At 40.0% G+C, this 13,047-nt stretch overlaps 1 protein-coding gene across 8 annotated transcripts; it reads left to right on the top strand.

Moving 5' to 3' along the window:
- Positions 1-365: 365 nt before the first annotated feature.
- On the top strand, positions 366-11,193 carry LOC117963639 (cyclin-dependent kinase 11B-like). 8 transcript variants are annotated; one of them, XM_034904470.2, is made up of 21 exons: positions 379-485; positions 1,292-1,342; positions 1,716-1,846; positions 2,057-2,172; positions 2,370-2,497; positions 2,633-2,786; positions 3,401-3,582; positions 4,231-4,350; positions 4,548-4,646; positions 4,962-5,072; positions 5,189-5,263; positions 5,513-5,718; positions 6,192-6,282; positions 6,403-6,524; positions 6,725-6,830; positions 6,937-7,058; positions 7,237-7,344; positions 7,687-7,803; positions 8,151-8,299; positions 9,853-10,045; positions 10,322-11,193. In XM_034904470.2, exons 3-21 carry the CDS (start codon positions 1,736-1,738, stop codon positions 10,412-10,414), a joined length of 2,403 nt encoding a protein of 800 aa, XP_034760361.2. In that variant the 5' UTR covers positions 379-485; positions 1,292-1,342; positions 1,716-1,735; the 3' UTR covers positions 10,415-11,193. The 8 variants fall into 8 exon arrangements, with proteins under 8 accessions (XP_034760359.2, XP_034760361.2, XP_034760363.2 ...); XM_034904467.2 differs by having other exon boundaries at positions 380-485; positions 4,228-4,350; XM_034904469.2 differs by having other exon boundaries at positions 380-485; positions 4,228-4,350; positions 9,856-10,045.
- Positions 11,194-13,047: the final 1,854 nt, after the last annotated feature.

Here is a 13,047-nt window from a genome sequence, read left to right on the forward strand (position 1 = left end):
CTTCAACCTCCAATACATTTTAATAAGGCTTCTGTATAGAATTGGAACGCCTGAGAATGGGTTATGAATGGAATGTAGTGTAAAGGAATGTAGTGTGAAGCATCTGATAGTTGAATGTGTTAAATATAGGAAGGTGAGAGAAGATATGTGGAAAGAATTAAGCGATTACAATATTTCCAATATTTAAAAAAAAATAGTATAGGTAATGGAAGAAAAATAGAAAAAGGTATTATTGGATGTATTGCAAAATATATTAGGAAAACTGGAAGATTCAAGAATATTTAACATACAGAGATTTTAAAAGGTTCACAGCAGTTTTAATAGCCAAATCTAAACAGTAGGTGGCGACAATCAGTTTCGACAGAAACTTGGCTGATTTACACAACAGAAGAAGAAGAAGACGACGTCATTTCAGCGCGCCTCTCGAGCGGAAAGGGATTTTAATTCCCTGCGACGGTGTTCAAACTGCGTGGAGCATAGTGCAGGTGAGGTTAAGCTAATTTATGCTGTTTTGTAAAAATTAAAGACTAGACCTGTAATAAAACAATGTTTAATGAAGCTAAGTGAGAATTATCGCTGAGCTCATCAAGTATAGAGAGCGGTAAGCACCGGGGATCCACCATAACAACATCTAGTGTTCTCGTTTTATTTATATAAGTCCTGATTAATATTATTATTTAAAAAATACTATAAATAAACAACAAACTACAACGGGGATGTTTTTACGTCACAACGATTTTTTAAAAACTTCACTAGTATTGATTTTATACACAATTACACTGTAAAAAAAATAGACGCGGCCTTGTTGTTGGTGCGCACAGACAATCTTCCGCAGCGAGCAAAGCGCTTATAATATGTGCCGTGAGTCAGTCGTCAGAAGCTTTTGTTAACCTGTGTGAAATGGATTCTACATTTCTTAAACGTTTAAAATAGTGTATTTTGCATTATTTTTACAATGTAGTACTATACACCATGCTTCAGTTTCTCTTTAGCCAAAATTCTCATCCAGCCATGGTCTTGCACAGTAATTGGAACCCCTGAATTGTTTCATTCATAAGTTTGTTTTACATTTTCTATTAAAATAAATATGGTGAGGCGGAAGCAAACAAGCAGGCAGCTGTGATACTGGCTAAATGTACACCGCATGCAGTTTAGTAAAAACCAAAGTAAAAACCAAACAGTGTATATATCAGATCCATACTGTTTCATACACATGTGTGCTCTTTTTTAAAAGTTTGCTTACTGGGCTCGCATTTTTTTTTTTTTTTTACACCTGTGTTTATTTTACCAGTGAAAAAGTATGAAGGTACTGAATATGGATAGGATACCGAGCCTTGTTCAGGTAAATGTACTGTAATGGGTACTGGGAGGGGTAAGTTTATATGTTTCTAGGTTTATCACAAAGACAATAATCCAGATAAATACTATAGTCATAAAAGGAAAACCGAGTTCAAAAACGCTTGACTGTAAATGTGTGCTGTAGATTTGCTTTTCATTTGAAAACGGCTCATTGTTATCATTGGCAACACTTAACTTCCAGTCTCTTCAGTTAGTGACAGACTGCCTGTTATTTGCTCCACCAAACCATTCCCCCTGTAGTTGAAAACTAGTCATTTTTAGAAGTAAAACAGCTGTTTTGAAATAACGACAAATAAATATGTTTAGCTGTTGTCATTTTAATGTCATTTAGATTTTTCCGCCTCTCTTTTTTTCAGTTTACGCTGAGCTGGTGCTGATGGGGGACGAAAAGGACACTTGGAAAGTGAAAACGTTGGATGAAATCCTCCAAGAAAAGAAACGTAGAAGAGAGCAAGAAGAAAAGACAGATCCCAAACGGCCGAAAGCTGTAAGTCCCAATTGCAGTCAGATACAGATGTTGCTCATGATGTAAACGTGTTCACTGTGTGTATATATGTATATATATTGTACTGCCTGTCAGGACTCAAGTTTCGCCAGGGCTAGTTCTGGGTTTAGAAAATAAGGAAAATAAGGATGATTTTGTCATTGTTTTGTCATTGTTGTATTCAGTGAGTTAGTACCTTGTTTCTCTCCCCAGACGGATGAGCGGAATTCTAAGCGGGACACATTGGAGGAAGGCGAGCTTCAGGATCACAAAATGGAAATAACAATCCGTAACTCCCCATACGTACGGGAAGAGTCTACCGAAGACAGGTAGAGAGAATGAAGCTGTCGTCTTCTTGCTGAGCTTTGCTCATTCTTCTTGGCTTTTTTTTTATAATAACGAATCCTGCACAAAAAAAGCAGTCTTGCCTTTTACTTTCTCCGCATATGTTTTAATCCTATATAAATGTGAAAGCTATATGTTTTCACAAGTGATTGTACTTACTTTTTGTCCTTCCATTTCCAAGAGGGGAAGAAGATGATTCCCTGGCAATTAAACCACCACAGCAAATACTGAGAAAAGAGAAATCTCACCACAGGAAAGAGGACAGAAGAAAGGAGAAGAAGAGGCACCGCAGTAACTCCACTGATGGAGGTAAACCAGATGCAAGGAGATCATATTCCCATATACCTGTATGCGCAGTTCAGTTGTTACTGCTGTGTTTTTTTAATGAAAACAAACTGTTTTTAGCCACTGTTGTTGATTTTTATATATGCTGTTTTTTGTCAGCTGTGAAACATGCCCGGCCAAAGGATAAAGAAAAAGAGAAGGAGAGAGAAAATGAACGAAGGAAGAGGCAACGCGAAGAGCAGGACAAGGCGAGGAGGGAATGGGAGAGGCAGAAGCGGAGAGAGCAGGCTAGGATGAACTCTAGGAGAGAGAGGTGAGATTCAGTCACGTCATTCTAGGGCCCCCTTAGATAGTTCATTTATTTTGCCTAGTTAGCATAAGTTACAAAAATCAAAATATTATTAGATCTTATCAGAAAGATGCCTGCTTAGTGAATAGCATCAAAACCAATGCCTCATTAACCCTTTACTGGTTGACTTTTTCTAAATATCAAAATATTTAGATATCCCTTTGTAAACTTATGAACATCATTTATTTGCAAAATAAGTGGAGGGAGTTGCCACTTTTTGGAGGGGTGCTGGTATATACCATTATCAAAACAGAAACACAATATTAAGTGTAAAACAGTGACAGCAGGTGACTAGAATGAAATGTCCTTTTTTTAGTGTTCTAGGCAGTAGATGTTTACATTACTAAATGATTGTATCCTGGATTAATTTAGGCATGCGCTTTAGGCATTTTACATTACTATGAAAAAATGTTTAGCTTTCTACCACAATGAGTACCCTTGTTCAGCATAAATACATAAATAATACATAGTGTTTTTGTTGTTTGCATGGTAGTTGTGTAAATTGTGAATTAGCAATGCAACTCACTGGCATAACAAGTAATTGTGCTCCCTGAGATTAATGTCTGGGTGGGCTTAAGGAGAGATCCTGTTAAGCTCCCGCCCTCTTCCCCTGTTTTAAGGGACCGCCTGGAGCAGCTGGAGCGGCAGAGGGAGCGAGAGAGGAAGCTGAGGGAGCAGCAGCAGAAAGAGCAGAGGGAGCAAGTGGAGCGTGAGAGGAGGGCCGAGGAGAGACGCAAGGAGCGCGAGGCCAGGAGAGAAGGTGAGTGCTCAGCAAGTTCGTTCTGTTTTTCCCTTAGCCTTAGTTAAAATGGTCCCAGAAAATCATGTTGAGATTAAATTCTTCTTCAAGGGATACCTGGTCAAGAAAGTGGCATATAATAAAACAAAAGAAAAAAACACATTCAAATGAGCACAAGCAATACAAAGAAGTTCATCAAATCACAAGGAACAATTTAAAAAAACAAAAATCATGTCTCGGCTACATAGATGTTAATGTTTTGCTTGAACTCCTATAAAGGGATCAAGACAGTAAGTTTCAGTTCTTCCTGAAGTTTATTCCAAGACCATGGAGCTAGAAAACGGAATGCCTTTTTATTTCCAAATTCCGTACAAACTCTATGAACTGAAAAACTTAGAAACAGTCTGAAATCTAAGATAAGTATTAGTAGAGATAATTGACAGTTTATTAAGATACATGTCTTTGGTTTTAATTCTCTGCATTGCAGGATGTTTAAAAATCTATGTCGGTTGCACTGTAATCTAATCCTTGTGACCAGCTCAATATGAAGACCTATTAGAAAATAAATTGGTCCCTATGGTGCTCATATATTATAAAAAGAAACATTAGGAGTCAGTTCTCCCAAGTCTTTGCCTTGGTTTCTCATGGTGCTGCATGTCTTCACAGCAGCGTCCCATCACAGGGGCCCTAAGGATGAGTATGGGGAGAAAGGGAAGCAGAGTCACCGGAGCCGTAGTCCAAGTCGGCAGCACCGTGAGAGACAGGACCTGGGAGAGGGCAGCAGGATGGGTAGGAGCAGCTTATTAACATGGAACCTCAAACTTGATGTACCATAAACTCAGTTAGGAGAAACTCTGCCTCATACCTGTCTACTTTATTACTTGGTCAACCAGCCAGCAAGGACACAGTGGTGTCACGTTTGACTTTTTTTTTTTTGAGTCTCTTAAAAGTTCATAATGATAAGGAAAGTGCTTTTCCTTTTCCAGCAGTGAGAGAGGAGAAGCAGGAGGACAGGGACCTGCTGTCTGATCTGCAGGACGTGAGTGAAAGCGAGAGAAAGACCAGCACAGCAGAATCATCCACAGGTAACCCCACGGGGCTGCACTTTATATACATGTAGATTGTCTTTAACCATTCATGACGTTTGTTACAATGATGCAGTACAGGTGCAATAAGCTGTTTTCATCCGTTTACATAGCATTGCACACAACAGCATTTGATTTGCTTTTTACTTATGCCTGCCAATACACCTCTTTGCACCACTGCTGGATCAACGTATTTCTTAAATAAGACATATTGCTGTAACACTGACCGGCCAATCGAATTCCTTTATTTTTCCGTAACTCGGATAAAAAGCTGGCGTGGTAATGTAATGTTCAGGTTATTTAATTTTGCCCCAGGGTCGGGTACGGGTTCTGAAGAAGAGGAGGACACAAGTAGCGAATCGGAGGGTGAGGGAGAGGGAGGAGAGTCTGCAACCAATTCAGAGGATGGGTCTGAACAGACTGCAGGTAAGCAATACAGAAGCTCTAGGGGGGTGGGGAGGGAGGGAGGGGGTGGGCACAATATGCAAGTATGTGACGTCTCTGATGTGAAAAGGATCAAGCTTTCCTCTTCTGATTTCCAGATGAAGTAAGTGAAGTAGAGCAGACAGAGGAAGAGTATGAGGAAGAGCGGGAGAACGGGATCCACATTCCAGTCGGTATGTCCGTCTCTCTTCGCTGCTGCTGGTTCTGTGTCTGGTTTGCTGTGTTTTTAATTTTAATAGTCTATTTGAACCCAACCATTCTGCATTTTTCCTGGTCATACTCCAGTATCTCATTTTTATTAGCAGCATATATAGTATCCTTCACGTGATTGGATGATTCTGATCCTTTGATTTAATGCACTTGATTTAGAGCAGCAGTGCCCATCAGTGTTCAGATCTTTCTGTTCCCTTTTCCCCCTTCAGTGACAGAGTCGCGGTTTGACCATGATACTGAGGAGAGTTTGGAGGAGGAGGAGGAGGAAGAAGAGGAGGACGAGGAAGAAGAGGAGGCAGAGCCCAGCCTCCACTCACGCTCAAACACTCCTGAAGGGAACTATATCCCTGAATCCCCACCCATGTCTCCCGTGGAGCTGAAGAAAGAGCTGCCCAAATATCTGCCTGCTCTTCAGGTACTGACTGCGACCCCACCTGGAGGGGATCCAACTTGCCTTGTGGTTCACTGTAGCTAGGATTAAACATACATACGAACATAGGATGTGGTGCATTTTCAGTTTAATTTGCTAGTTCCATTCAAACTTTACGTGAAGTGAAATGATTTCTGATGACTGACGTACGGGGAGGCTTCTGCAAATACGGGTGTCTCATTTTTCTACAATGCCAGTACATTGTTTGTAAATTAGCAGCTTGGGGCTTTCTAGTAATGCTTGATTCAAAGTGCAGTACCATTCAAGATTTTGAAATATCAGGTATCCTTTCAGAGCATTGCCAATGATCCTATCAATTCCTATGGGATGTTGACAGTAACCCTCCCATGTATACTTGGGTTTATAATTCCAGGGATACATGTTCCATAGATGTATTAAAATCTTCAGTTTAACAGACTTGCCTGTAAATGAATGGTCTGCTTTCTGTCTATTTTAAGGGCTGTCGCAGTGTGGAGGAATTCCAGTGTCTAAACCGAATTGAAGAGGGGACGTACGGTGTGGTGTACAGAGCCAAGGATAAAAAGACAGGTATACTTTAGCTAGGATCTTATCCCCACTTTAACATTTATGGAAAGCAAGATGTAGCACTTTGATTTAAATTGTTCAAAAGTCCTTTAATTCAGCATGTCTCTGTGTGCGTTTCACCAGATGAGATTGTGGCTCTAAAGCGATTGAAAATGGAGAAGGAAAAGGAAGGGTTTCCAATCACCTCTCTGAGAGAGATCAACACCATCCTGAAAGCTCAGCATCCCAACATTGTCACTGTTCGGGTGAGTAGAAAGCCTGTGTTTGAAATGCACTGCGCTCCTGTCCCTGATTACTGCTGTAAATATCCATTTGAAAAGCGATCTGCGGACAGTAGTTGAGATCATCATTTTGCACGATGAAGTTTATAATTGTCAAGATTTTCCCATGAGAGAAGCCAGATCTAAACAACATAATGTAACATTTTCGATTTTGACTCCTAAAGGAAATAGTGGTTGGCAGCAACATGGACAAGATCTATATAGTTATGAATTACGTGGAGCATGACCTGAAGAGTTTGATGGAGACCATGAAGCAGCCATTCTTACCAGGTAAAGCCAAGATTTTAATTTTTTTTTTGTGTGCATATTTTTCATTGCCTCGGCTAGCATAGACCCCTGGTTTCCCAAAACCAACCCCCTCTTTCTGACCTTGAAGGTGAGGTGAAAACCTTGATGATTCAGCTCTTGCGTGGAACCAGACATCTTCATGACAACTGGATTCTTCACCGGGACCTTAAGACCTCCAATCTGCTTCTGAGCCACAAAGGGATATTGAAGGTAAATGAGATCAAATTGACGTTGCTTTAAGTCGTGCTTTCCAAAGAGACATGGAAAATAATTGGACCATTGCACCTTCTGGAAAGCACCTCCTACAGCACAGTGGTGACACCCTCAACCATCCGAAACTGGAGGTATTCGCTCCCTTCAGTAATCTGAGTTTAATTTGTTTTTCTAGATTGGAGATTTTGGATTGGCTCGAGAGTACGGCTCTCCTCTGAAGCCCTACACCCCGGTGGTGGTTACTCTGTGGTACAGAGCACCCGAGCTGCTCCTGGGAGCCAAGGTTTGTCATATCCATATGTGCACAACACTTCATTTCTTCAAGAATTACATTTTTAATGTTGGGAAAACAAAGCCTTGTCTTATCCGTGGCATGTAACATCATAGACTACTTAGAGGCTGAAAACGCTGCTTTATTGGGGCATCAGCACTCTGTGAGGATGTTTTATTCATTCACACTGACGGCTTGTGTTTCCAGTGCAGCACTTTAGCTATGATTTTGGTTTGTGTAGCGGCACAAGTTTCTTGTATACTTTCTCTAGATCACTAAACCCCTAACTGCTCGTCTGCATTTTCTGTGTTTCAACTCTCCGGCCTTAATGCCAATCCTTTGTTTTCTGTACAGGAATATTCAACTGCAATAGACATGTGGTCAGTAGGATGTATATTTGGAGAACTTTTGACCCAGAAGCCACTTTTCCCTGGAAAATCCGAAATTGACCAGATTAACAAAATCTTCAAGGTATTCTTTAAAAGTTTTGATCATTTAATCTTTATGCTGTTGTACAGTAAATCGATCAGCAGTGTGTTTAAAGCTTAAGGAGCAGTGTTGATAGCTGTTGGATTTTTAAAACATTTGCTAGTGCATTCCGAAACAGTGAAAACATTAATAAAAAATAAAGAAAATCTTTGGTGCTATATCTATTGATGCACAAATTAGTAGTAAGCCTACAATAATTTAATTTTAGGCAGTGATACTCTGCTCCACTAGATGGCAGTGTTAATAACTCATTTGCTCAATCAAATCTTATGGGTGAACTATAAGACTGTGTGAAAATTGGCTGAGCCTAGTAATGTCTGAACTTTTAGGATTTGGGAAGCCCCAGTGAAAAGATCTGGCCTGGGTACAATGAGATGCCAGCGGTGAAGAAAATGACATTTACAGAGTATCCATACAACAACCTCCGCAAGAGATTTGGTGCTTTGCTGTCTGACCAGGGATTTGACCTCATGAACAAGTGAGTTTCTTCTACTTGGTAACGTCATGCATATACACTTGTAAGTGGAAACACTGTGCGTCACAAACAGTGTAGGTATATTTTAATCAACAGAGATCTGTAGGATAGTGTTTGTTTGCTTTCTTTCTCCATTTCTTCATGTCTTCACATTAGTGTTTATGATTGAGTCTTAAAATTTCTCATCCAGTTGTCAAGCGGATACTTTTGAAGCTTTATTGTCTGGTCTGCAGCCAGGTCCTTCCAGAATTCATAGTTGTAATATTATAACCTTACAGAGTTTGGAGAGACTCCCAACATCTATTTCACACAGATGAAATGCCAGATATCACTGCAGTGTTAACTCTTGAAGCTTGAGTGATTCTTTGGAGGCACAACCATAAACGTGAGAATGATTTATAGACAGTTCCACATGTGCAGAGATCAGCGTCAGGGCTGTGTTACATCAACGCTGTGATCTCCAAACTTTCTGCGCCTCTGAGCCAAATATCACAAGTGCGGGCAAGCTTAATACAATTCCTAAATACCCAAGGAGATGCTGGACTGGGCAGCAACTTGATAAATGCTTTATAATGGGTTAAGTCTCTTCACAGACTAATATGAATTTAAATTTCATATTTTAAACATGGTAATTATAACATTACACGGCTTAGAACGGTGTATGAATTGAAACCAATTGCTTTTGTATAATTCATATTTACCTTTAGGAAACATGGGTGTCCTATTTCCAGAATATCCATACCCTATATATGATGCAAATGTATTTCAGATGTTTCAATCAGCTTTATAGTATAATAAGTTATTATTTAACAAAGAGGAGGTAGGGTTTTGAAAAAATTCAAGAAATAACTGCAGTTTTCATTGCTATGTCTTCTTGGCTTTGACTATCTTGGTAACCAGTTTTTGTTATATAGTGTGGGAGTCTGTACAGTATGGTGTTGAAGTCTCCAGCAGTGACGCTGTAACGCTCCTGCTGTGAATATCACACTCTGGTGTGACTCTCATTCAGTTCAGAGCGGTATCTGGCCTAATCTTTCATGGCTCCTGCATCTGAAAGCATGGAGAGTGTGTCTGGCTTCCTTAGTGCTTACCGCAGACCAGAATAATTCACTCTCCTGGGTAAAGTCTGGAATTTAAATCGGTGTTTAGGCTGGCAGTAGGGGAGATTTTCCGTGAGATCTTAACAGATGCTTCCTTGTTTGGTGAAGCATCCTTTAGCTTGTCGGAGAAGTTGGCAGGATAGGAGGCGCAATACTGTAAGCCAGTTTGGCTTGTTAGTGGTATTTTTGGGTGATTTTTAAAGAATAAAATAATATCATTCCTTGAACCAAACAATTCTATGGTAACAAATAGAGGAAGAAAGATGCCAACTGAGTTATTTGAAATCAAATTTCAAATGTATTTATTTACTCAGGATAGAACCCCTGAGATATGAATCTTATTTTAGGGAGGGGGGGGGGGGTATTGAATCAATAAGTACTAGTGTGGGCACAAGAATAAGGCTTTTAACAGTTAGAACCGCATAACTTGACTTGAGTCCTTTCTTTACCTTTGAGGAGGTTCCTGACGTACTGCCCAAGCAAGAGGATCACTGCAGAGGAGGCTCTGAAACACGAGTATTTCCGGGAATCTCCCCTGCCCATTGAACCAGCCATGTTCCCCACCTGGCCAGCCAAGAGCGAGCAGCAGAGGGTGAAACGAGGGACCAGTCCACGGCCGCCTGAGGGGGGACTGGGCTATAGCCAACTGGTAAGAGTGCTGTCACTGTGATGGTACCGTTAGGGGAGCTGGTGGCTGAAGTGTTTGATAGATCATAGTCGCCCCCCCCTCCAGTTTTAATGTTATACAAAAATGCGTGTCAAAGTGCTGACAATTTACAAACCCATAGTGATTCTGTATTGGCACAGCAAGACCAGGAAAGGTCAGGGTATAAACACATGGCTTTCAGCACGAACACTGAGGCTTCTCTTTTTAATGTTAATTTCCACATTAAGTCACGTGCTGTTCCTTTCTCTTATTTTCCAGGGGGATGATGATTTGAAAGATACGGGTTTCCACCTGACCACCACAAACCAGGGGGCCTCCGCTGCCGGTCCCGGCTTCAGCCTCAAGTTTTGATTCCTCGCCGGAGCGTAGAGGACTGGGGGTTCCACATGCGTGATGTACGGCGCGTCAGCTTTGCAACGTCGGGGATTCTGACTCATTTCTGCAGCACGGAAGAGACTGTGTTTTCGTGTTTCCTTTCTGTTGACATTACTGGATGTCAGAACAGTGACAATGTTCTTGTAGTTGCAGATAGCTGATAGACAGCAGGAGCTGCACGTTATATGGGTCTTGATTTGCTTTGAGAGCTAATCCGATGCCAGGACTTATTCCCAAGCAAGTACTTAGCCGTCTTTACCAGGAGAAACCATGGAGCACCGCAAGGCTCAAATAAGTTGTTGGAGCGACACCTCTTGCCCCAAGCACAACAAAAGCCTGCAAAGTTTATTGCTGCGTATTGGATTTTGAAATAATGCCAGCTTTTATTTTTTTTTTCTTTCTTTTAAATAGGAGTGGTACCCACTAGATCAGTAATTACCATTTTTTATTTGACATTGTGTATTGTTTTCCAATGACCAGGGTGCATTAAAGTTGGTAAGAAAAACAAATATCACAGCTTGTTGGGGACCTTTTCATACACAAGGGTACTGGTTTAGATCTTGGGAGGGGATCAGAGTTCCTGAATAATTCTGTCGTGTGGTTTTTTGGGGCACTGGATACAAATGACAAAATGATATTCAGTAGAACATGGTTGCTTTTCGATTCCAGCATTCATGCTCAGTTTAGAGATGGTATATGGAAGACTTTTTTATTATTATTAAACAAAAAAAGTATTAAACTATTTTAGAAATAACTTTGCTGCTTTGTTTTGTCGCTGTGATATTTAAACAGATTTGTAGTCTAATACTAGTAAAAGTGTTACTGTTGCATTAGAAGGAAGCTTTATATCCACTGGTCTAAAAAAGAAAGTGTCTCTCAAACCCATACAGTTGTTTTGCAGTACCAACAATGCATGAAATCCTGATGAAGAATACATTTGCAAATACACAGTGTGGAACATAGCCCCAATTAATTACATGGGTACATTGGGTTGGTATGTAATACTAGTGTACACGATGGACCATTTGCTTTTGTTGGCAACTGATTCAGGTCATTTCAGATCAAGATATGCTGTGTTTTTCTCTTGTCAGTTCTATGACCTTAAGCTATAGAGCCCTGCATTGTTTGCTGGCTTGCTGCATGGAACCGTATAAGTGCTCTTTTGAGTAAAGCAGTCCTATAATGAAGCTAGAACTTCTAAAACATGCTTTTTAATAATTTTACTTGGATTGCAAATCCTCAATTCATATACACTGCCAGTTTGCTATTTGCAAGGAATCATAACTTGCTGCTCTGAGACAGGAAGTCTCTTGCTTTGTCAGCTGTTAATTATTGAGGTCTGCTTTCTTTGCACTCTAAATTGTCACAGAGAGATGAATGCAGCCATAATGAAAAGGATTTTGTTCTTTTGATTCGTAGTTCCAAAACTTTGCATTTGGAAAGGGATACAGAGACTTTTTTTATTTTAATATAGTAAATTAAAAACAGCTTGAACATGACCAAGGACGATTGGCACACTTCTTCCTGCCTCGTCGTGTGAAAAGAATAGAAGTGAATCAGATGTAACAAACACATCTTGAAGTTCTTGGAATCCTGGCTAGTAGGAAAAAAAAATACTGAAGCACAGCTTGAGCAAGAGTGTAAAACCCCAAAGAAGCAAGCTGTTCGTGTTTAACCCTTTGTTGCTTACTCTGATTGCTTGTGTCTCATCATGAGTAAGGCTCAGTAGAGTCTGTAGGTTTACAAATTGAAGTTGTTCAGGCAGCTTTTAAGAAATGAGGATTGTATTCAGCTGGAGCGTGATTGCTCAAACTCCTGGATCCTGATATACTTCATTGATGGTAGTTCTGAAACCTAGTAGTGGGTGTAAAGGCAGTCCAGATTTCAAGCCCTGAGAATGTAGCAGAAACTAGACTGTAGCAAATCTTAAGAAGGTAGTTCCAAAAGAAACTAAAGTCAAGTAGACAAATGTTACTGCACTATCCCTTACACTTCTGTTATGAGCACTTAATGTCTGAGTGAGTTTCTAAAACGAAAGTGGCTTTTTCCAGCCCAGGAAAAAAAAATATATATAATTCTGTGGAACACACTATTGTACTGTTATAAATGTGCCTTTTGAATCGTTTCATGGAGATCTGTTAGCACAGATGTTTAGGATGAGACTTCCATCCCTTGACAGCACTTTGTAAATGGAAAGAGGGTGCAGTGATTTCCTGTAGCGTCCAGCGCAAAGGAAATGTTTTTATATTTGCAATATTGTGCCAGGAATTATCCATCACCATTTATTTTTGGCATTTTCCTAGTTAAACTCAACAGTGCTGTTTTACTGTATTTTAACCTGTTTCCATATTTTAATTTCCATACCACAAATCAACAAAGTATGAGATTGGAGGCAATGGTGGCTAAACCAATGTGTAGCAGTTTAAGGACGAGGATTAAGAAATGTGCAATAAGTGAGAGATTTAAATAGATTTTTTTTTTTTTTTTTTTTCTTGCTTAACAGAAATCTGCTCAACACTTAGTCTTTGTAACTGTACTGTACTCTTGTTTTGTGTCGACAACTTTGATAAGATCAGGACAACTGGTATAATTACAACAAAACTTTGTGA

Source organism: Acipenser ruthenus, chromosome 20 (assembly GCF_902713425.1).
Source record: "Acipenser ruthenus chromosome 20, fAciRut3.2 maternal haplotype, whole genome shotgun sequence".
NCBI lineage: Eukaryota > Metazoa > Chordata > Actinopteri > Acipenseriformes > Acipenseridae > Acipenser > Acipenser ruthenus.